This window comes from Falco cherrug, chromosome 6 (assembly GCF_023634085.1).
Source record: "Falco cherrug isolate bFalChe1 chromosome 6, bFalChe1.pri, whole genome shotgun sequence".
In the NCBI taxonomy this organism is placed as follows: Eukaryota; Metazoa; Chordata; class Aves; order Falconiformes; family Falconidae; genus Falco; species Falco cherrug.
In genome coordinates this window covers 17,683,034-17,708,412 of record NC_073702.1, presented here as the reverse complement: position 1 = coordinate 17,708,412, position 25,379 = coordinate 17,683,034, and the positions used below count along the sequence as shown (strand labels likewise).

At 40.4% G+C, this 25,379-nt stretch overlaps 1 protein-coding gene across 9 annotated transcripts in view; it reads right to left on the bottom strand.

Moving 5' to 3' along the window:
• Positions 1 to 25,379, bottom strand: part of DST (dystonin) — a 303,406-nt gene that overhangs the window by 142,950 nt on the left and 135,077 nt on the right. For all 9 annotated transcript variants that reach the window (XM_055714785.1, XM_055714788.1, XM_055714794.1 and 6 more), the window contains 10 exons: positions 21,534 to 21,700; positions 6,703 to 6,815; positions 6,459 to 6,565; positions 5,812 to 5,931; positions 5,381 to 5,476; positions 5,174 to 5,301; positions 2,184 to 2,277; positions 1,706 to 1,860; positions 391 to 853; positions 175 to 303 (listed from right to left, as the gene is read on the bottom strand). In XM_055714785.1, coding sequence (XP_055570760.1) covers positions 175 to 303; positions 391 to 853; positions 1,706 to 1,860; positions 2,184 to 2,277; positions 5,174 to 5,301; positions 5,381 to 5,476; positions 5,812 to 5,931; positions 6,459 to 6,565; positions 6,703 to 6,815; positions 21,534 to 21,700 — 1,572 coding nt within the window. The remainder of the gene's footprint in view (positions 1 to 174; positions 304 to 390; positions 854 to 1,705; positions 1,861 to 2,183; positions 2,278 to 5,173; positions 5,302 to 5,380; positions 5,477 to 5,811; positions 5,932 to 6,458; positions 6,566 to 6,702; positions 6,816 to 21,533; positions 21,701 to 25,379) is intronic.

Here is a 25,379-nt window from a genome sequence, read left to right as displayed (position 1 = left end):
ACAACAAAAAGGTTAGTTATGTTAAAACCATTAGATCTCCTGATTTCATAGGTCATCTAGAGTTCAGAAGTAAAGTAAGACTGTGAAACCCAAATACAGTTCTAAAATTCAACATTAGTTTATAGGTCACCTAGTAAGAAAATAACCAAAGAAATAAAGAATATGGTGCTGTACCTCACTGATTTTAGCTTCTTTAAGGCTGGATTCAAACTCTTCAATAGCTTTGTGGACATTTTTGTGATTTTCTAAATGGCTTTCAACACTTGGTAAATCTGAACCCCATTCTGCTCGATCAAGTTGCACCTTACAAACAAGAATGAAAAATTAGTCATGATATACAAGGAGTAAACAAAATAATTAGAAGTGGACTGTTTCCGTAAAGATTGCTACCTGCATTTCTTCCACCCAGCTCAATAGGTCCTGGACAAATTTCATGTTCACCTCTTCTTCTGTTAAATTCTGATCCACAAAAGCTGATTTCATAAGAGGTTTTCTGATTTGCATCAGTTTGAGTGTTTGCAGAGTCTCACCATCTACTCCTGTAACATAGCTTTGAATTAACCGTGGTGGGATGCCTGGTGTGTAAGCGGGAGTGATGGTTGGTGTCAGTCTGGAAGTAAGACCTGACGAAAGGGCAGATGTCAAGCTGGAAGAAGTCAAAGTAGGTGTTAACCCTTGGGTCATTGCAGCATTTAATTCAGGGGTAAGGTTTGTTGTAAATCCTGAGTTTAAGCTTTCGGTTATTCCTGATATCATCAGCTTTGTCTGCTCTGTTGTCAGTGCATGCCCCTTGTTGTACACAGAAGAACATTCAGTCCGTATGGCCATCAGTTCATCACGAAGTTTTGCAACTCTATTAAAATAAAAGCAAATAAATAAATATAAAAAATCATTTCAGTGAATGTTTATGATTAAGGTTTTTCATGTTGCACTGAACAGCAATATGAATTCACGTGGTTTATTACACTTCAGTTGTACTAAGCATTTCTATCAGAAAGTATAGGCTATGTCAGCTTACACTTCTATCAATATAGATGATAGATGCAGAAATCAGGCAATGACTAGAAAATCACATGGTATGGGCACTAGTGTGTGCCATACACAGTTCCAGGGACTGATCAACAAAGCACAAATCTTACAAGACACTACATGCCGCAGCAGATCAAACACCTACAGTTCACTGCCAAGGAACTATTATGTGCTTGATCTCACCCAGTTCAGGACAAATCCTGAAAAATTTTGGAGCCACTTTTCATAAAATCAAAGTATGCTACTTAAACGAATCCTTCTGTCAGGACTGGACACATTGCTACATATAAGCTAATGTTACCCCACTTATTACCTGTTAAGACACCTACAGCTATCACCAGAAAACTTACCTCCATTTTTAGAATCAAAGTCAGTGAATTCTAAAAGCATTTTAGGTGCAATAAAACAAGCTAACATCTTTACACTCAGATATCTAGTAAACATTTAAATCATGTTCTGGTGAATGACTTCATTTTCACAAATTAGTCCACACTCCTCTTGTCCTCAACAATGTTTGTGGGCAATGTACCCACCAAAATACCGGATAATCTTTACTTGGGTGCCCAGTGACAGATTGAGAAATTGATCCGTAGACACAAAGATTTGAAATTGTTGCCCATAATGGGTACCCATATTTGGCACATGTATTGGTTCATATGAATACACTGTAAAGTACCTTTGCACAAGCTGGTCTGCCTGATAGTATTTTCCATCAATAAGAATTTGGGCATCAATCACTTGTTGGCGGAGAAGGTTCTCAGATTCAAGAAGATATCCGGCTATCTCTGCTTCATGTTGGAACTGAAGCCCTGACTCTAATCGCTTGGTGTCCTGAATAAATAAAAGAAAGCCATTAAGCCTTGCAGCTAAACCAAAGAGAAATAAGCTGTAAGAATGCCTACATTTTTTGTAAAAACTTCTGATCTTGAAACAGTTGTGAAGCATTTTATCTAACTACTGATTAAAAAATGTAACAGAACTCACTCTAGGCAATTTTTGGTATTTTCTTGAAGAAATGCTAAATTAGCAGTACAACTGAAATAAAAGTAGCAGCTATTAAGTATGCAATCGAAAATCCTCAAGAACTTTAATTTTTTTTTAAGTAGCCAATCCACCACAGGAAGTTCAAGAAGTAAAATCACCGACTGACTTACAGACTGCAGAGCGTTCCGGGCAAGTATTAGTTTGTCCTCACAGCTCCGGCTGTCCCGCTGAATTCTGTTCGCAATCTGCTGCAGCATTTCCAACCTAGGTGATGCCAGAGCATTTCAGAAAAATAAGTTAGTATTAAAGTTATTTACATTTACTATACATGTTGCATGACTTTAAAACAAACAAATGAACAAACAGCATCTAACACAAAGCACAAATACATATGCCAAGTTACCTGTTTCCTTCTAAGGTGCCATTACCGAAGCTTATACAAGATTTAATCAGGGTGGGACCACAATTAACAGAAAGGAAATTTTCATTAGAGTCAATGCTGGTTCCAGCACTAGTACTGCTGCTAAACAGTGAATCACTGCTATGATAGGTATAACTACTGCTATTCATTTTTACATCCAGAGCATGGTCCTTCTGGCTGTTTACATTCGCTGAAAAATTAAAAGACAGAACTACAAAACGAACAGCTTCCAGGGATGAAATTTCACTACTGGCTTTCGAAACACCTAGCACTCCTCCTTTAAATAGGCTTCAGTACGCATATTCAAAACCCAACAATTAATATTCTGCCAGCTCTTCAAAGGATTTTACCTGGGGCTATGTACGCTACCTTGCTTTTGGCTTCCCTACCTTGCATTAAAGCTTTGCAAGTACAGACTAGGCAGCAACATTAGGGTGTCTCTAAGAAACAGACTGCCAAATATTTCATTTAAGTGTCACTAAATGTCTATAAGCCAAGTAAGAACTTAAAGAAGCCTTTGCAGTGTTTGTCGGGCTCTTCAATGAAAAGTTTCAAGAAGTGAAGTGAGAACTCCACACTCCACGGTACTACTATACAAAACACCTTCAGGTTAGGTTGGGCTGCCTCCTTTTCCTTCAAATGGAACTGCGCAATAAAACTGGGGGAATATCACGGTTAATCAGCTCATAACAATATAATTTGAGACACCTGTACACCATCCAACCCACCATCATTACTACAATGTCCAAGTATGCATGTTTACTAACTGCCCTGTCCCACTAATCTGTCCTACAAATTTCCCTTCAACTCCTTCCACATCCACAGCTAATTGCTTCTTGCTGTTTTGACCACAAAACAAGAAAAATCTGATCACTGCCCTTTAGTTTATGTTTTAACTCAGAATTTGGGTTAGGGGTGATTTTTTCAGTATTTCACTCCCTGCTTTTAGGACCTCCTGAAAAAACATACCCACACCATGACTGTGTTTATGCAGAAGAGCACAGCAAAGGCATAAACACACCCCTGCAGTAATGCCAAACTCTGCTAGTTTTGCTAAGCAGAGCTCAGTCTGGCACTCTCCTCACTGACATCATATTAATTTTGATCCCATACACCAATATGGTCACACACTGTCTATCTGCGTTGACACTTTCAGATGTATTTAACAGAACTGCCGGCAAAGTTTTAGTATTTGCCAAATTTCACTATTAGCTGAGGTCACATTTTTGCCAAAACTGAATCTCATCTCAGGAGCTGCATTAACAGCTCGTATTAGTGAGATGCACTAGTAACCAATACAACAAACATAGATCAAGTTCGTGTGTCCAGATCACCAACAATTTTAACTTGATCACTGAGCCAGAATCACTTTTCTCTCTCATTTTACAGTGACCACCACATGCAGTGACCATCACCGTACAATCTGTCACTTTAAGTGTGTTTAACAGCCCTGAAATGTGGGAAGTTTATGTTTGTTGACCTGTGCTCAGTCCATCTGAGCAAAAACATAAATAAACTAATGTCATTTACAAACATTCTCAACAAAGATAATCCAGCCTTCTGCAAGTATGAATAGAATTCCTTTTGGCAAGGGCAGGCACTAGCTTTGCTTTTGGCAGGTCAGGACAGATTAATCTACAAGATCTAGCAGGTTGTATTTCTTCTGCTGCTTTCCAATTTTCTCCTCTCCATGAGGGGGGACAACTCTATACTGAGGGGACAACTTCGTATTCCTCTATAGGAACTTCTCCTGCAGCAGGATGCTGTGAAATCTCCCGGTGAATCTGCCATTTCAGTTATGCTCATGTTTTTGTAAGCATGACACATATATAATCAACTCTGACCGTCTTCAAGATCTTCTCTGGCTAAAATCTGCCTTTCTGAGGACTTCCTACACAATGGTCTTGACTTTTCACACTTCCTTTCGGGTGCCTAAACCAGAGAGAATGATCACCCTCTTGTCAGCAGAAAGCCAGTGCCTGATTCTCTAGAAAGTGATTCACATCTCAGGTATCTCCTCTGGATGCTTGAAGTTAAGCAGAATGAATCCAGACTCAGGACTCTAACTGCAGATAGAAGCCCAAAGATTCAATTAACTTAAAGGGGTTTTTTAATTAATGAATGGATAGTACCTGTGTCTGTCACAGAACTCAAAAACTACACCATTACAAAGCAGAAATGCTTTATGACTGCATCAGGATTTTACACATGCCCAGCATGTTGTTAGTGATGTACAAAACAGTGTCACACATTCTACTGCCGTGGAAGACTGCTATGCACTCGGCACATCTCGATGCTTTGTGTGCTGTTGTATACAAGCAACTTTTAATCTCAGAACAGGACGTTAGCCTATAATGCTGTGCACCAAGTGAAATATACATTTCTTCTAAAGGATAATGATATTGTTTATATGAAATTAAGTCCAAATGAGACCGCAGACGTGATATGAACCTAGCTATGACTAACTGTACAAAGAAGGTAGCTGCATCTAAGTGCTTTGACAATCTGAGGCACAGATACTATTATTCATCATTCAGCTTCTGAGACCACTGAAGTTATCCATCTGGACCTGCTTCTATGAAGTAGGTAAAGAACTTCAGGCCTTGAAGAAAGGCAGAATTACTTGATCTGGAAAAATAATGTGGATGTTATCATGGAAAACAGCATTTACAGTTTTCAGTACAGGTTAAAACAACAGTAAATGTATTAACCAAGCCTGTCAAACATTTACTAGCATACCTCTCTACTTCAGGACGAAGGGTCTTCTCTCTTTCCAGCATGGCAATAATAAGCTTTCCCCATTCTTTTTCTATATCATTTGGATGGTAGCCTTGAGGAAGTTTGATGCGTCCAAATTCTATCCAGACCTTAACAATTCATACGTATTTGTTATTTTAAGCCACAGAAAGGGGACTTCTATGCATTTCAATGCATGTTAAAACTTACCTCTAGCAGTTTATATAGACGTTTAATTTTTGATTTATCTGTCTCCTTTGGTGGAATTTCTGTTTCTTTAAACTGTAAATATTGATTATAAAGTGCCTACAGAAACACAAAAACCATCATCAACTTTTAGTTACAGTGAATATAACCTTACTCTCTAAACCATCTCCTAATATTCTTTGTAAGCTGACAAAAATTCTTATACTATTCTACTTGACTTCCACAAAAAATGATCAGTGACAAGCTAAAAATTTGCTATTGACTGCTCATATGTTAGTGATCTATTTATTGTACTTTGAAATGGTTAAGGTGTAGTACTGTTCTACAGTTGATTTGACTGTATAAATCAACAAGCACTTCATTTGTTCAAGCATGCTTTGAGCCAGTAAGATAAAGTGTCATTCCAACAAGAAGTTTAAGACGTTACACCTCACCTTCAATTCCACAGGATTGTTGGGAAATGTTCTGTCAGACATTATCGTGACATGGTGTCTGATCCACTGCATGAGGTAGTTCACCATATTCTGATATTCAACCCATTTGACTTCAACATCCTACCAAAGCACAACCCGGATTAGAGATCAGAAGAAAATCAGAGAGCTCATTTTTGCTTTATCTATTAAGTCTGAAGTCTTCACACACACAGAAAAAAAGATTTCTAAACCCTGCAACTGCTCATTACAGCCCACTTAAAGCTTCCAAATACATGATTTCACTCTTCAGTTCTGATCCCAAATAATTCCACTGAAAACACAAAATTTTCCAGTTTAATAAACTTAAAATATGTAAGAATCAGAGAGGCACAATTTATAGGTCCATGACTGAAAACCTTTATCTTTCTAACCTTTATCTTTCTCCAACCTAAGCTATATTGGTTTTAGTTAAGCTCTTTGCACAAATATTTTCATGTCCAGACCATGAAATAAATAGCTGCTAAGACTCTAAAACCTCAACCTAGAAAATCATGGCAAAGAGAAGTGTGACAGCAGACCGATGGAAGATCCAGCTGACATTTAAGAGCTGAAATGAAGAATTGTATAATGAACCTCACACACTACACAAGTATTTTTCTCCTACTTACATTTGCACTGATGCCTTCACCACCTTCTGGTACTTTGGGAAATGCATCATAAAGTGATGACACATATGTTATTACTGACTTCTCATCAGGTGAGGAAACATCGACATCTAAAAGAGCAAGACAGAACAGCGCTTTACCAGGTAGTTGTAAGAATGCCCACAAATATGCTACAACCTGCAGGCAGACTGGATTTTATTTTAATGTTAAAGAGTTTTTGAAACAAAACCCTCTGCAGCTATCTTACCTTCAGGATCCAGAAGCCTGGCAACACCAAGTTTTTCTGCTACAAAAAAAGCATGTTCTAAATTTGCAAGGTTGCTTTGAACAGCAACGGTACTCATGTCTATCAGGTCCGGCCTGCCAAATAAAAATAATAACACTTGATTAGAACTCTTTATCAGTTTTAAATGACTGCTGTATTAGTAAATCAAACCAAAAGCATGGATGGATACAGCAAGAGAGTTTTCATCAAAAAGGATTTCATTAACATCATGTGAGCAAGCTGAGGTCAGGGCTAAGTGATAAACCAAGCAGCAGGCAACTACCAACGCTGTCAGTTCTTCTTCATCTACAAGCTAAAGTTTCTAGCCAGCGTTTCAATGTATCTTTCTTTTCTTATGCATATTTATTCATGTGCCTTGCCATTGTATTATCAGACCTTGTCCTTTCCACTGCCCTTGATGAAGTTAAACTCAACTTTTCTCTTAGGACTCATTTATTTCTACTGCCCGTATAAGTTTTAATCATTCTGCATCAAACTCATCAGTACATGTCAGAACCCATACAGAAACAAGTTCAGTCACAAAAACATCACTTTAACCTGGAAGACAAGTATTCTTACTGGGCTTTAAAGAAGTCTTGTTCAAACTGAATTGAAGCCCTGCTTTCAGATAAACACTGCTGCCAGTTCTCTTGTAGACAACCCTCAGCCCCATGCGCTTACACCTTCACACTGCCAGCCACAACACTCCTGTTTTAACAAAATATGTGTCTTAAGCCAATACTAACTATAAACATTTTTAAGGGCCGTAAGTATTATCCTGTACTGATGTCACTAGTTTAATGTTTTAAATTAGTTAGACTTCAAAATTCATATTGTCCTTCAGGTTTGCTATGTGGTACTTGGCTTTCAGATCTTGCAATTCTGAGGGCAGAGCATGTTCCCACTGAAGCCAACTAGAGTCACAAGGGTCTGAAACTCTTGCTACTGAAATCCTATGCTACTGAAAACCAGACTCACACTGAAAAAAAATGAAAACCAAACCCCAAAAGAATATGACATATAAGCTTTAGTGAACTATTCCGTCCTAAAATTTTCTCTTTTTTTTTTTTCCCTCAAGAAACTGGGGTGGGTTTTTTTGTTTTACCTAGCATAAGCTTTAAATAATTGCAACAGAGAGAAATAAAACTGTTAACATCGTTAACGAATGATAAGAATTCATTTGGCAACACCCCAAATACCCTTGATCACAAAATGATATTAATTTTGGGAAACTCAATACAAGTTTGTCTTTGAACTAACTACAAGGACACTGTAAATAAAAATATATTTCTTTTCAGCCCTGTGGAATTACTGGTATCCTTGTGCTCTTCAGAAGACAAGTTTACAAAACAGATAATAATACAGCACCTATTATTTCACGAAAGACCATTTCATTAATAATAAAACTTAAACAGAGTAAAAAGAAATATAATCCTCCCAAACCAGAGGGATTTTCCACTTCCAATATGCTTAGTGGGAGCATGATCAAGTTTATGCCATTCTCCTCTGAATATCAGTACAATGAAAACAACGTAATGAAACCACTATCTGTTGCTCTTAGCAGCACAGAAAATCCATGAAGAATAAAAGACAATACCAGAATAAGAAACAGAGCACTCCAGTCTCCTGTTTCAGCCACAATAATGGAGATGGTATGAGTAATAAAGATTGCTTTCACAGCACAGTTTTGACAATGGAAGCAGGTTTCTATAAGCATACACTGTCGGTTTGGTTATATTTTTTCACCTGCCCTCTTTACATGTGCTTCACGCTTGATAAAAATGGCCCAAGAATCATTTATGCTGCCTGTTCGATTGCCAACTCTCAGAACAAGAAAGGACAAGTTATCTTGACTATTCCCAGAAAACGAGCTGCAAGCTGCAGAGACACTGACACAATAATCTCCTTCGAATGAATACAGCTTTCGCTTAGATGAAGAAGAGGTAAGGTTTTTCTCACTGCAATACAGGTAAAAATCAATAAAAACTACTGTTGCCCAATACATCGTTTTACACTGGTGCTGTGGCTTCACTCCCCATCTGAAGAATTGCCCCCTCTGTGAGATTCTTCCTCCCCTTTTAAACATACTTTCCTACACCTGCAACTCCTACCAGCACAAGGTTATTCCAGTTCCCCTTTAAAAACAAGGGAAAAATGCCATAAAAACTGCTGTTTTCAGTTAATTATACATTTAACACATAGCACACTGACCTAGATTATAGCTGGTCTATATTTATCTCAAGTCTCGATCTACCAGAAAATACTACAGAAGACTCTGTCTTGATAGTGCTTGCCTTTGGTTTTTTGAAGAAAGAAGGCTCAACAGCTGACTGAGAACAAGCCCACTGGCAACTTATAAAAGGGAAAAGACAGGTAATACGACTTGAATGCAGAAGCACCTGGTACTGGCCATGGAAGTGCATGCTGCCAGGGGCCTGGGGCCTCCACCCTCTGCTCGGCATCCTCTCCTCTTCCCAGATAGTAGAGGGATAGTTGCAAAGCCACAGGAAAAGGAGCTTACCCCTCAGAGCTCAGTAAGAGACTTTTTGTAGCCCAGAAAAACACATCCAAAAACACGGCTCAGGAAATCACTGATTGCCACGTTGTTCCTTTTGTTTAAGAGTGTCTTCTCATGATTTTAAATAAAAATAGAAGTTGGTTTTATCTGCTGTAAGCTTGCAGTACCTGTCCACTAACTGGGTACACAGGAATTTGCATTTGAGCATGCACATGCAGATTTCAGTGCTGTGATCACTGATCACCATCCTTCTCTGAAGAATGAAGGAAATCCAGTATTAGTGAGCACATACTGTGCACAGTGAGTGTTGTGGGGCTGTATTATAAAGGCCCACAAATATTTTCCAGTATCTTTAGTATTTAATTTCTCTTTTGAATTTTGAAATATACAAACTGCTTAAACTGCAATTGTTATGAGTATCCTTCTAATATGTATTTATTTAATTGTCCGAATTAAAGTAAACACCAGATTTAAAAGCATCACCCATCATGGCAAACATTTTCATTTTTAAGGCAAAAGAGAAAATACATTAGTTTTGTAGAAGCTATTTGTCATGTATTATAAACATATTTTATATCAACTTGCATAGCACTATTAAGTGGTTTTATACATAGTCAAGAACAAATTAAATTAAATGCACTTTACGTACAAGACAATGACTCTACCTTCTGTCATAATATTGTGAGTCATCTTACGGTAGATTTTTCAGCAGGCTGGGCCCCTGCCATCAAAACACACACATAAACATCCCAAACACCAGTAAGTTGGAACATTCCATGCAAAGGAGATGCTACTGCAGCCACACCTTAGTCAAGGGGTTTGGCTTCTATATTGTGAGTCATTAATTATTTCATTTATAAAAAGACTGGTGTCTGCCATTTGAGATCTTAGTTAGTGTAGGTGTTGGAAATTAGACACAATTTGTATCAGAAATGAGGAAAAAAAACCCTTGTGATTTAATACCACTAAATTAGGAAGCTGACCAAATTATGATCAGTTTAATAAAACAAATACCTAGCACCACAAAGAGAAGCAATTGAAAAATATCTGTGGAACAGCATAAAGAAAGGAAGGGGTTTATAATGCAAGTTACATGGATCAAATGCAAGCTTTACTCTGCAAAGACTCCTTGGAATCAAACAGTTGTGCACAGTAAAGTTAGGCACATGTAGATTTTCCCATAGCCAGAATATAACAGCTAGTAAAACAGTTTAAGATCCAAACTAGCAGCTGCAATATTTGCCCATTAAAACAAAAGGTTAGATTTGAAGGGAATTTGATATATCAAAGTGGAAAAAGATATTTAACCAAACTTTTATTTTCCCAGTCAATGACGAAGAAACCACATCCTTCTCTTCAATGTTCCTGGATGACAGCTGCCCAAGTTACAACAATGTTTAATCTATTAAAGCATCCCTACATCAGAGTAATATTCCACACAAAAATACTGTTAATGAGTTCATGTTAATGAACTATCTAAGCTGCTTAACCTGTACAACTCTGTTTCAGTCAAAACTCTGGACACTGCCTGAGTAATACCTGATATTAAAAGGATGTTTCTTTCTTGGCTTATACTGAGCAGAAATAATACAATGATTTTCAAGCAGAAGTCCCAGAGAAAACATGACTGAAGATGCAATGTAGAGTGAAGTGTACACACCACTATAGTCCAGTTAACTTTTCCACTGCTGTAACCACAAAATGCCTATAAAAATTAAACAAATCCATTGTTTCATTGTTCACAGACAATTGAAAAGGATGGGTGCCAGAGAGAGTCATGCATTTCTCAGGGATGGGAGGACTACTGAAACAAATTAAAGGCCATGCCAAAACATATAGTCACAAATACGTTTTTTAAAAAGACAGTAATAGACTACTCAGATAGGATTCAACACACATTTCAGAAGGGCGCACAAGAAATATCATTTACTCTAGAGATTTTGGTTAATAGCAGAAAGATTGCAAAAAGGAATCAGAAAATACGAAACGTCCATGTAAAACAGAAATTTTAGTTCCATCTCTTCTAACATGTAACTCCTGTTACTTTCCCAGGAACTCTACAAATGAGATGATGAAGCAAAATCTATTAATATTTAACCTAGTATACAGTAACACCTACCATTTAACCTATCCTTTAACAGAGTTTCAAAAATGCTAAAAAATATTTACACCAGCTTATATGTAGAGTCAATGTTGGGGAACTTACTAAAAAATTTGTCTCCATGTTAGGTACAAATCTAAGTCTTGTTCAAAACAGCTTGCCAAAGGGCCTGCTTTGGAAAGACTGAGGGAGGCATCAACACAATGAGAATGACTCCTGGACTCATCTAACACGTACTGTCCTTGTGACCTATGCATGTCCAACAATGCCCAATGTCAGACACAGTGCTGTGTACATTGTCATAACCATGAGATCTTATAGTGCTGGAGGTACCCTTTGCTAATGCATATGCCTACCACAGTTATTCTCCTGATCTTTTTTCCATTGTCACATGGGAGCTTCAATATAAAGGATGCTGTGTCTTAAGCGGGAAAAAAGCTGTACAATACTAGCTGGTTTCAGTAACTCGGTTTCAGAGAAATTGGACCCTCAAGTTTCAGAGAGGAGAGTAAATTCAGATTTCCTTCCACACAGCCTGATTACTTACAGAGGAGGGAGAGGAGAGTTTCTGCTCAAAAATGGCAAGCAGGTACGACTTTGTGGCATTAAGGAGGAACAGATCTCTTCCATAACCAGAATCAAGGACCACAACATGGACACACAGCACAAGGTTCTGTAGCAAGTTCCTTGGTGTCAAAAAACCCACCCTGAGGAAAGGAGGTTCCATGTTGACTCCTGGGTCAACATATCTTCCACTATACCCTAGGTGACCCTCCTTTCAGAAGCTCTGGATTCCTTACAAAATTGTAGATTTGTCTCAAAAGGATCTATGTACAACTATCGTTCTGGCTTCATTGAGTTTCCTGCTCTATGCTAGGAAAGAACCCTTCAGTCTCAGACCTCAGTATTTTCAGACAGGAATATAATTCTGGAAAAACAATTGCAAGTAACAGTGCAACAAGAGCGCACTATTTACAGATACATTTTCTGTATGTTCTTCAGACATCCCAACATGTTCATAGAATCGTAGAATGGCTTGGGTTGGAAGGGACCTTAAAGATCATCTAGTTCCGACACCCTTGCCAGGGGCAGGGACACCTTCCACTAGAGCAGGTTGCTCAAAGCCCCATCCAACCTGGCCTTGAGCACTTCCAGGGATGGGGCAGCCGCAACTTCTCTGGGCAACCTGCTCCAGTGTTTCAGCATCCGCACAGTGAAGGATTTCTTCCTAATATCTAATTGATATTTATCCTCTTTCAGTTTAAAACCATTCCCCCTTGTCCGACTGCTACATGCCCTTGTAAAAAGTCCCTCTCCAGCTTTCTTGTAGGCCCCCTTTAGGTACTGGAAGGCTGCTATAAGGTATCCCCAGAGCCGCCGCCTTCTCTAGGCTGAACAACCCCAGCTCTCTCAGCCTGTCTTCAGAGGAGACTCTGATCATCTTCGTGGTCCTCCTCTGGACTTCTTCCAACAGGTCCATGTCCTTTTTACGTTGGGGCTCCACAGCTGAAGGCAGTACTCCAGGTGGGGTCTCACCAGAACAGAGCAGAGGGGCAGAATTACCCTTGTTACATCAAGCCTTCCAACAGAAAAAGAATTAATCTTTTAACTGCACCAAAATGAGGGAAAAAAGCCCTCAGGTACCCTAACATTAATTTAGCCCCTAACAATATACACAGCTAATTCAGGTAATTCCTTGTATTGTGCAGGTCCCTGATTTGACAAGCACCAAGTTTAATAAACCTGTTGAAGCCTCCTGCCCCACCTTTGTTAGCACAGCCAAACTCTGACTTGCCATACCAATTGATCTAGATAAAGACAAAACTGAAGCATTGCAACATCAAAGACCTGTGAATGAAACTAGGAAGGATCTAGTCAGTCCTTTCACCAGCTTTAAAACCAGATTTTACATTCTGTTCGCAATACGAGATGTTTTTGTCATCACAAAAACAGAAACGGTATAGTAACTTTTCCAATTTTTGCCTATGATAAAATTTAATAGGAACTAGGCTCATAGCTGTTAACCTCAACCTACACTGTACAATCTACAGACATAATCATAAGTAACACGCCTTCCCTTGGAGTGTCTGAATACCAAAAACTCAACCACATTATTTTTCTGTTCTGCTCCCTGAGAAAACTCCCTCCAGAACCCAGCACTGACTGCCTTCCCAGTGGGATAAATATAGTTACCAACAGGGAAGAACGGTGAGGTACTGCAAGGAGTTCAGAAGACTTCCAAAGGCTCCTTGTGCCATCCTGCCTTGGAGGCAACCATTTCTCCATGTGCCACAAATTTGCCAGAAGCATTGCTGGAAGACCAAGACCTCTCCCTGTCTGATTTATCATGGGCACATATACCACCACTGTTCAGACACCATACCCTTTTGGATAAAGACTTCTGACACCCTTGGGTGTCCTGGCCTTTACCAATCAAAGGGTAAGAGACACGTGAAAGCTGAATTAAAAACTGACTTTTCAATCCAAAGTTTACTTTTCACTTTACATCCACTTGGCCTAACCAAGAGAAAAGTTTTGATTTCATCCCAATAATTTTTATTTTTTCTTCTCAGTTATTGCAAAAAGAAAACCGTTATCTTTCATTCAGCTGCTACTTAGCAGTAGGATCCAACACAACATACACTGGCATCATTTAAGTCCAGCTCTAAAATTAATCAACCCAACTGCCTGGAAGTCTTCCATCTAATACCCGCTAAGGCTAACCACCACCACAACACAAGATGTTAAAATTGCAGGCCTTCTTCCAGTACTGTTTTAATATAGCCTTTACCAAGAGCCATCACAGAATTTTTCTGAGTGCATTCAATTAAGCTGCAGCTGAAGTTACTTGCTACTTCTAAGGCTGTTATATATACATATATATATACACACGTGTGTGTGTGCGCGCATACTCCAGCAAGTAACATTAAAAGTATGTCTGCTCGTCAATGTTTTTAATCTTCCAAAATGTTCTCTATCTTTTCCCAAATTGATACTTCTTAATTCCAACTTCATTTCTTCTCCATAACAAAAAACGTTGAGAACAGTAACAACCATGCTTCTGAACAACAAGGAGGGTGGGAAGTGGGGGGCAACGCACCCAAATTCACATTTTCTTTTTATTAAAGCTGGGTAACAATAAATTTCGAGTCATAAAATGGCAAGCCAAAACTAGCAGACCCAACTAATCTCTTTATTTAAAACATATCCCCTAGCATTTTAAGGCTTGACACTGTGTAATATTTAGTTTCTTTCTCATTCATTCCCCAAGGGCGTTCAACATGCTAGGGCAAATAGAGGCATCACTATCCCTCCCCTTAAGGAATGTACCCGATAAGCTGCAACATGTTTTAACATCAGAGGGATGCCACATGCACTACTACCAGCCAGGAGCTAAGTGTTCAACTAACTATACATATGCGGCAAATTGTCCTGGGTAAGTTTGAAACAGCTTGTTCTAAACCAGAACAGTTATTTAGCAAACAGGAATCTAGCTTGCTCCCTGCTATACCACACTCCAAAAACCATATGCTTAGTAATTCTGAAAGCATACAGAGTTATCATAGTAATATTTCAAAAGCAAAGCACTGTGACCCTGGAAAATTTGTCTCTCTCACTTTATCTAGCATTTACACTGTTGCTTCCTTTGGGAACAGGCTCTTTGCTGGAGCTTCTGCTCCTCTTCCGCCCACATGAAGCAGCCAGTGTACTTAACTCTTTCTGTGCTGCATTCATTGTTAGCCTCTGCTCCTCTTTCTTTGGGAATAGCAGCCATTTTTCCCCCTCACTCTCTCTCTAAACTGTATACAGCTTAAAACTACAGGCATCATTACGGTCTTCCACAATGTCTACCAGTAGCAAAGCTCTTTTGGATCAGATCCCCACACTTCTTTAAGAAAACAGTAAAAAACATTTGTCTTCAGACTTGCGCTCAAAATGCACACCTTCAAACTCTAACACCTCTTTCTCTCTCTGCAGCATTTATTACTTATCACTCTCGTTAGGTGGTGCCAAAATTTGTAGACAACTGTCTGCATGTGGTCTCGGCAAGCCTTGGTATAACATTACATGAAACAACCTAGCTTGTTTTCTTGCTTCATATCTTTCATGTGTATACTAGTCCTGCCTGCTTGTCAGACTGCTGACTGAACTAAACACAGTCCACACACTTTTTTCACTAACCAGTATCTTTTGCATGAAATTCACCTAAAAGTCCACACATAACTGGACATGTCTATGCTGAAGGTGTACAAAAGGCCAGATCAAGGGCCCATGACTCTTTAATTGCTAGTCCTCCCCACGGCACAGCCATGACCCCTTGTGACCCACACCCTCCCAGGCAACACATGAGCCCAGCTCAAGGGACAGCTCTGACCCAGGACGGCTCTCAAGAGGCTGCACCCTCTCTGGGGGATGGAAGGGAGACTTCAGCCACACAGACACAAGCCTTGCCACACTGCTTACCCACAGGGCCAGAGTGCAGGGGCTGGACCCACTTCATTTACTGGAAGAGACCTAAGACCTGAAACTAGAACTTAAAAAACACAGCTTTATCTGGCAGCTGACCTTGCAGCGCTTCCTGAACAGATGCTATTTCTCACCATACAGGCACCGCTGGGGCTACTCATTAAATGGTTATTATCTAGTTACACAAGAACATACTGCTCTTGCTGGGATTCCTTTTGTAGATGCTAGAAGCAAAATTACCTCTTTATTATAAAAGTTCTAAGAATACAAAAATAAAATGTAGAAATAAGCGTATACATTTTTACAAAAAGCGTGCACATCTGACATTAATCTTCCTATTGCCCATCCTTCACTTTTTTCTTCAGAAAGTAAGATAAGCTGGCCTGTAACCATGTCTGTTTTCTAAGTATCAGTAGCCACTGTCCTTAACAAAGTGTCTACAGGTGCCATTTATCTGTAAATCTTACAGCTAATATTTTCACTATTTCTTAAATTCCATTTTCAGACACTTCTTAATGGAAATTGCCTGTAGTCCTTATGTACCTCACAGCAGGCTGAGGTCAAAAAAAAAGCAGTTTGTTACTTTGGTATAACTCTTTATTTAAATTTGCCTTGCTTTAAAATAAAGTTATCTGCAAAGTGTAATGTAGATCTATAATTTAGATTACTAGCTCCCATCGGGCATGCAACTCCTAGCCTTCATTCTCTATGGACACCAAGTTTCTATATATTTTAACAATGGAATACAGTTCTAAAAAAACCAGTATTTCTTCTTCCTGAGTAAAAGTCATGCATATAAGAAAATGAAAACACAAATCAAGAGCATTTAGCTAAAACACAGTCTGGTGACTAGAAATACCGGCCAGAAGCAGGGCAGCCAGGGGGCACCAGGGCAGCCCCAGCCCTGGGCATTTACAACACTGATCAAAGTCGGCCTCCAACTCTGAAGCGTAGTTTACAGGTTTTTGCTATGTATGATACAATGATATGAAAGAAACACCACGTACTTCTGAAACTGCCTGAAGTCAGATTTCTTCCAACATAATATACTGAAGTAAGTAACACAGGTCTTCAATATAAAATCAAGCTATAAAAAGCCAATTACGTAACAGATGAGACATACAGCACATTCTCGAATCCCCTGGGCGTATCTGTAGCTTTCACTAATGGCCTGATCACAGACCTGAAGAAAGGTGTGGAGGTTCAAAAAACAGCCTGAAAGCTGATCTATTTAAATAAAATCATACAATTAACAAACCTGGTAGTGTTCAGTATTAAAACTGACTTTTATAATTTTATTTGTTCTTTCTATGTAAGTACAACTATTCACATGCAGCATGAAACGGCATGAAAAGCAAAATCCAGAGCCTGCAATGGAGCCCCCTGAGGCAGTTCTGGAGGCCAGTGTGGAGCCCTATTCATTTCCGAGGGATTTAACCATGTACAGGATGTTTTAAAATGGAAGCTTTATATATTCTTCAAGAGTTCAGCTGAGTAGTCTGCAATCTTACCCTATAAATGAAGACCACTGGAAACTGCAGAAAACATAAGCAACCTTCTCACATGAGAACAAATCATATTTTCCTAGATTTGTAGGGGAGGGGAGGGGAGGGGGTGGAATCAAGTTGTATCTGGAGCCAAGATCCTCAAATAGAGTAATTTTTTCCTCTCGTTTCTGTCATTCATAAAATTACTTTCCTTGATGTAAAGAACACTGCAAAATCACTGGAAACTCATTCATATTCTTAATAGAAGTAGAGATAAAGTGACTGGAGGCCCTTACACAAAGCTCTGACAACCTAACCCTTGTCGCTCTAGAGGAAAGAGAACAAATACCCTGCATTTGCTCAGGAGAGAAGGTGACAGACTTGAGCGCGTGTGACCTGGCACCCGCACGCTGCCCACCTCCCCGGGCTGCCGGCATGGCTGTGGGTGCTCAGAGGGCAGGGAGACGGGGAGGAACCTGGCTCGCCCAGCTGCCACACACCCGCCTGCTGATCTCTGCTGAGATGCTATAGTGGGTACCACAGTTAAGTCATGCCAGGGAAATGTCGGCTTTATCCTGCTTCTCCCACATGCCTTAGGGAGAAGCAGGAAGCTGTGGGAAACCCATGCACTACTCCTGCAGTTCTGCATCATAAATCTTAGCTGGCTTGCACCAAAAGGTGCTGGGATCCTCTGCCAGGACAGAAAAAAACCCCAAGAATGGAGACTGCTGCCAGCAGCCCAGATGAAACTATTTTCACTCGCCATTAAGAGCAGGTGGGCTGTCCGCCCCGCCGAGGGGAGAGGCTCCCTGCCCACTGTAACTGATTCACAGCCCAGCCCCCCACAGCTTCAGCCATTTCCTCAAGTCTGGAAGCTGGTGCATACTTACAAATTAAAAAACTGCTTAAGCCTGGAAAAGAGGCAATTATAACCAGCCACTCCAGTCCCATCGCCTAGAACCAGGCAGTGACATCTCCCTGTCTCACAGATGACGCACTGTAGGGATCATGCCGGACCCGTATGGCTTCTGTTTGCAATGGCGCATCCCGAGGGGGCCTTTTGGTTAATGGCGTCAGGGCTGTGAGCATGGGTCTGCCTGCTGGTGCGTGGTTCCAGCTCACAGACAGTGTGGCTCCTGGCCTCCGGGAGCTGCTGTGCTCTTGCCTCTGGCCCCTGGCCGAGCTACAGCCCCTGCAGTGGCACAGCCAGCTCCCCGGCCCACACACCAGGCCCAGCCTCAGCCCACCCCCAGGGCCGTGCCCAGTGCCGGGGCTGCCCTGGTGCCGGTGGGACGGGCCCTGGCTGCGGGCCCTGCCCTGCCACCCCGCCGTGGGGAGCCCCCACTGCTGTGCCCCGACACGGATAAACGTGCACTCTCCATCCAATGTACAGCTTACTGTCGCTCAGTACACCTCCAGTTCGAGATACCATTAACACACCTGGCCATTTCTGAGCCATCTGGCTATTACTGTCATAGCACTAAATATCAGTCCCTTAAAAATAGATTTTAATCTATAAGCCCATTTAAATCCCTTCCAGGACCCCAAGTCACATCCCTGCTGAATTGCCCCTTCCCCACTTGCAGAGAGCGGATACTGCTCCTGGCCCCGGGTGCACGGTGCTTTTGTAAGGAGAGGTATCTCCAGCCAGCACGGCACACCTGGCACAGGAGGGGCAGCCACGCCGGCCACAACTGACAGATGTGCACCCACAGGGGTGCCCCGTGGTGGTGGCAGCACCGCAGTCCCACCCAGCTGCTGCGCAAGCAGGCATGTCTGCTCATCCACCCTGGAGGACCACGTCAGCTGGCAACATCTGCAGGATGCTCACACTAGTTCCTGAGACCACCTGTGATCCACAAACTGGGAGCTACTACAACAGGCAAACAGAGCATATGGAGAATCACTGCCAGAAATGTTCACTTTTGTTTAGTGTTTAATTTACTTACTTCTCAGAACACAAACCAAGCTTTAAAAGAGCTCTCTGGAGTAAAACGCTGTAGTTAAAAATATCAGACGACTGTTTGGGAAGACCATTCCTGTCTTGTGAGCAATAGCTGGAAATTATTATCTCTGTTTTAACGGTACAAAATGACAAAGGAAAGAAACATAGCAGCTCACTGAAATCAGTGGAAGAATCTCATTGATTTAATCAGCAAAATGGAGTCCAAGAATCTGTAACCTCTCACAGCAAAAAGACATCAGACAAAGACAGTAAACATGCCTGGGAAGGACACGGGATCCTTAAGTGGAGTTCTCTTTACAGGAAGAGGATAAACTAAATGGAAACTGGCACAGAAGCACGCAAAATAGGGACTCTGCTCCTCAGCCGCTGAATCATCTGCTTTGTGCAATGCACTCATGTCAAAGGTGCCTGTGGCTTCCCCACTGAAACGCTGTGAATGAAGCTCACAGAGCACTGCCAGGAACGCTGCCCCAGCAAAGCAGCTGCAGGTACTCAGTCATATCCCAAGGCATTAACATTCACACAGCCAGAGGACAGAATTCAAGTTTCTTTCATTATTTATTAACTGATCTGTACCACAACTACTAGTTGCTGAGCTGTAACGGTTACGCTGCTCTATGTAAGTGGTATAACGCTCTGAAGAAGCTCTGGAAAATACTTTCCTTTACTTTGTCTCATTAAGTGCCTTCCTTTTTTCCCCCTCCCATCTCTCTATCTTTCAAATTGTTTATTTTTTTCAAATACTTGCCTGTACTATGTTCATTCTGTTGGCTGCTCTGTTATGAAATAAAACACTCAAAGCCTTTTGCCAGCTATTTCCCTTTGTCTTGCCAATGTTACTAAAAGAAGACTTTCTTGCCTGTATGCCCCTCCTCCCTGACTGGGTACCCAGAACAGAAGCATAGTCAGAAAAAGACCTCATTGATTCAGATGCAGCTTCATTTTACCATGAAGTTATGCACTGCCACAGCTAACTTCTCTGGGACTCGGAGCACTCTATGTTGGGCTTAAAGCCTCTCTATACAGTGTGTGAGGAAAAGGCTGCATCTGCTTGACGCGTCTCCCATTTTCCTTTAGTGTCCTAGTCCCCATACCACATGCATGTTGGCTCTGCCTAGACCTTTTTCTGTGGTTACTCAAGTGGTCCCAAAGAGGAAATCCAAGAACAGACTAATCTACTCCAGTGTCTGTTCCCTGGAGCTGCATGAAAACACACATTTGGCTTTGCTTGGAACACTCCTTTGGTATTACACCAAGAAAGTCATGTACCCTCAAACTTCCTTACGATATGCCCCAGGGCACATGGCACAAACTACGTGTGCTACAATAAAACCTAGAAAGTTGCAAGCCTTGCGCAGTGAAGGACAAGTCAGCACACGCTGATTAGCCCAATGGCCAGAATACTCTCCCATGTGGCCCTCGAAGACAAACACCTTCTTATTCAATTCAGGTACCAAAAAATGTACAAAAAGAGAGAGATTCCGCTAACCAAGAGCACAGCATAGCACAGCAATGGTCTTCAGTCTAACTCTTCTGATGAGCTTTGACAAAGTCAGCTTTGTCAAGAGAGACCTGTTCTTACAGAATCCAAAATCAGAAATCCTATCCTGTCAGTAGACATCTTCAACTGTACTTGAAGTTAACGTATTGTGTCCTTTTAGCTTCTAGCCTCAGCCACCAGAGGTTCTACACATGCCTGTTTAACTTTGTCAGAGTGTGGTCACAAAAGCATCCGGTAGCACAATTCCCTTCTCAGACTGTGAACATTCAAGCCAGCTGATCCCATTTTACAGGAGAATAACCTGCCATTTTACAGGAGAAGCATCTCAGAGTAGATCTGGACTCCAAACAGAAACAATGAAGAAGCTCAAGGCTCCAGGGCCATGAAGTCATACAGGGAAGAATACAGGGATCTTAGGCTTTCACCAGCAGTGCTGTTTTGGACTCATGACCAGTTCTGCCTCTACCCTGCCTATAATTAAATGTCACTATGACAAAAAGGGACAGTGGAGAAGATTGAATCCCAGGAATATTCTTCTCAGCAGCTTGGAGGTGCCCCATAAGAGGTGTGTAGCATTCAGGGAGATGCTCCTCTGAGGAAGGAGGGACACACAAGAGCTAATGAGGCATCCTTCAGCAGCAAAGAGCAGGGAATTGCCCAGGAAAAGCCAGTGTCATCTCCACCGTGCTGTCACAGGCATATACCACAGAGCCCTCTCTCTATGTACATTAAAATGCTGTAATTAACATTTTCCAATAGAACAGGGTATTTACCTGTATTTATGAATGATGGCATTAAATAATCTTCCATCGCGCCAGCAGGTAGTGAAATTTTCACAACGTATTCCAGCATAACCCTCGGTTGTCTGCTGTGACCACAGGAGCAGCCTCTCTTTAGCAGACATGTCCTCTGACTCTCCAGTAACATGGATATCAGATATCTAAAAGAGAGTTAATTTAAATATTACAATTACATCTAACCCAAATAACATTTAAAATATTGCAGAAAACCACTCTGCATTGCTGAAAAATTTTCTGTCTGATATCTGCATACATGAATATGATGATTATTTATGTGCTGTAGCAATATTCTTTCATGTCTTATCCTTATGCACTCTTAAAATCTTCAATATGAAATAAAAAATTCATAGCTTCACAATTTTCTTCAGTTACCTAGTTCTCAGCCTCCTAATTTCTGGGGACAATATAATACTATTACAAAACAAAAAATACTTACCTATCTCTATTTTATGCTGATAATGTGCATTAAAAAAAATATATATTATACCTATTATTCATAAATGTTACATAATTACATATAAAATACAATCTTTCATATGTATATACTTCACACCTATATAATATTCATTATCAATATTAGTCATACTTTATTTAGCTACAATGTTCCTGTTTTAAAACAGGTTAAATTATAATATACACTGCTCTGGAATTCCGTAACAAAACAGTCATTTACATTGAAAAGTGATAATAATAGTTTTAGAACAAAATTTTCTAAGTATTTTAGGAATGACTAAAAGACTGAAAGATCCTAAATAAAAATTTTGCCTGACACAGAAGGTTTGGGTTTGTATTATCTAAGCATTATCAACTTCAAATCAGGGAAAGCAGGAAAGCGTTGGGAATTTTACACACAAATACCCTTTCTAGTACATTAAATTCTCCCCTAATGAGGTTCAGTAAGTTTGCTTAGAAAACTACCACTGTGTAAACATGAAGCAGACATTTCCCTAATTTGCACATGTATTGCTTGTACCTCATGTTATAGAAAATATATGCAGTGTAAATCCAAACTTCAAGACAGAACAAAAAGAAGATACGCTTTGATAAAGAAAGTGCTATCACATGTTCTTTCTTCTAAGTGACCACCTTTTTCCTCTTATTCAATCAATAACATTTACGTTATTATGAAGACACCTAAGAACCCAGGTACCATGAGGCACTGTATAAGGACATGAGTACCACAGCTCAGACATTATAAAAAACAGGCAGCGGTGCTTGGACAGAATCAAGAGAGCTTGAGACAATGCCGAGATTTGTAGGTGGACAACAAGCACCCCCGTGAACCCAGCTGGAAGAGACTGCACCACACAAGCCTACACCCAGCACCATGGGGAGACAGACAGGTCTCCTCCGGCTCTGGTGCCAGCCTGAGGCCAGGGCTCACGGGACTTTGCCCACAGACAACTTTGGGGACAAGGTAGGTGCTCGAGCTAGCTGCAGAACAGGCTTAATTTGAGCTATGTCAATTCCAGCCATCCTGTCCTAGTGCAAACCCAGGAGCTATGCTCATGAGGTCAGATGGGACCAACAACCATAAGGATGCCTCCTGGCCTTGAAATCTCTGCACACAAAGGTATCTTCTGTCTGGGCTCTTCCTGGGGGAATTCAGATAGGCTAGGCTGGAAATCATGGGGTTTTCTCACACTAGAGCCACACAAAACACAGTGCCAGGAATAAAGAGATGTAGCTTTCCCACTGATGCTGCTATGTCAATGCCTAACAGGAGGTGGTGGGAAGCACAAGGAAGCAGGGGACAAAAGGAAGAGCCTTAGAGACCTCAGGGCAATGTAGCTGCCACAATCCTTGCTGCAACTTAACCACTTTTGACACTTTCAGAGGACAATGAGCATTTACAGCTGTATTTAATGCAAGGAACAAATTATTTTCTATTCAAGTATCCACAAAATCACTAATTGTGAAAGCTGTTCTTCAGATACTTATCACAGGCCATCATATGTGCTGGCTCTAGGTAAGGGAAAAATACAAGCACCAATGCTAAAAAGCAAAATAGTTTTAACTGTTCAACTACCCATAAATAACCTCCAAAGATCCGACAGCATTTTTTGCATCCTTTTGTCTCCAGCTTCAACACTGCACATTTCTAAGAAAGATCAAAGAGAAAAAAGAAAAAAAACCACAACCCTTTTCTTGTGTAAAACACTGAAGAGAACACATGCAGCTGTGATTGTTTGTAAGTTTCTAGGTATCAAAACCTGGCACGGAGTATTCACTACATGAAATCACACAAAATACAGATGGTGTGAGTTCTGTATTTGAAGACAACAGGGAATCCAATGTGGCAAAAGACCAATTTAAAATCCCTCTGAAAATTTTCCTGTAAAAATCTAGGGAACTTATCTGTAGTGTAAGACCTGCTTTCTGTAAGTTACCTTTACTCTTTGTATTTCAAAGCAAGAAAGCAAACTAAATGGTTTTTCAGTAGCTTTAGTTGCTATTCATCATAGAACAGCAAGACCACAATATAAATGAAGTCAACCATTTTCTGCTTATCCAGACATTGATTCTGAAAGAGATGATGTCACCTGGAAGTGCCAGATATCTAGCAAAAAAACACCCAAACCTATTTTTTTTTTTCCCCTGTCATTTTCAGCAAGTCCTCTGTGTATAATCCTTAAGTATCACATTTTTAATAGATTCTAGCACAAGCAAGCTAACAATGTAATTTGCTAATGGCCATTCCTTACTGCTAAATTCAAACCTTTAGCCTCCTTCACGGTTAGTTGACTGGCAATGGCTATGTACGTTTCAGAATGTAGAGACTGCAAACGCAGCATATTTGAGGGCATATTAGATTCCTCTGGAAACAAATAATTTCAGACATCAAGGCAACTTCTGAAGGTCGTACTTGTATCTGTCGTTACATATAAACAACATTTGTAGCTATGAACACAAACACAGGAAAACATTTCTTACTCTGAAAGTGACCACTAGGCAAGCTCACAGCCCAAATTTTGGATGGCTAAAGCATGAATTTAGCTCATTAATCTAAGATCAACAGGATTTCAATCCAAAACCTTCCAAGCACCATTCATCACCCTAGTTGGCAATCTGAAGAAAAAGGAATAGACTAGACTGCCTTTAAAAACTGAAACTGCTTTTGGAGGTAGCCTGTTTTGGTACAGGTTAATGAACAGTAATGAGAAATCAAGACAGCCTGAGCACTTCTGTTCCCTAAATAAAGTATTTTAGATTCCAAGGCTAAGTTTACAGACTTTTTCAGAAACAGTGAATTCGTATTTTAAAAGTATAAAAATACACAGAAGGAAATGGTGAGTCAAAGAGCTATACTTTATTACACTCACAAATATGAGCTTTGCTTTGCAAGATTCCCCATTAACTTCAAACTACTTAACAAGTTAATCATTACCCCCACAAAATAAGGTGTCAGAGAGAGACAGCAAGCACATCTTTCCTTTGATAACCCCATAAGGACAGTATTGATACTCATCTACCAACTGTGCATTATCATCAATATTTATAACATCATCTACCACAGGAAAGAAAAAGAAGGGCTACTAAATGAGGAATGCTAGAACAGCAAATAAGTTAAGGGGCAATGAAACCGTCCACTGTTCAAGTTTAGTCCTTCAAAGCAAGCAGTTTGTGTGAACCTTTCATTCTTATATCCCACAAGCCTATCATTCAACCACTATAAACAGTTACTAGAGGACATTTTTTTCCTTAAGCGTGGAACAAATTACTGAGTTTGCATGAGTGTGAACAGTTGTTTGCTAGAGATGCAGTTCTCCAAATTATCTCAAAGCCTGTGAATTACTAGTTATGCAAGAAAAAGGTGGC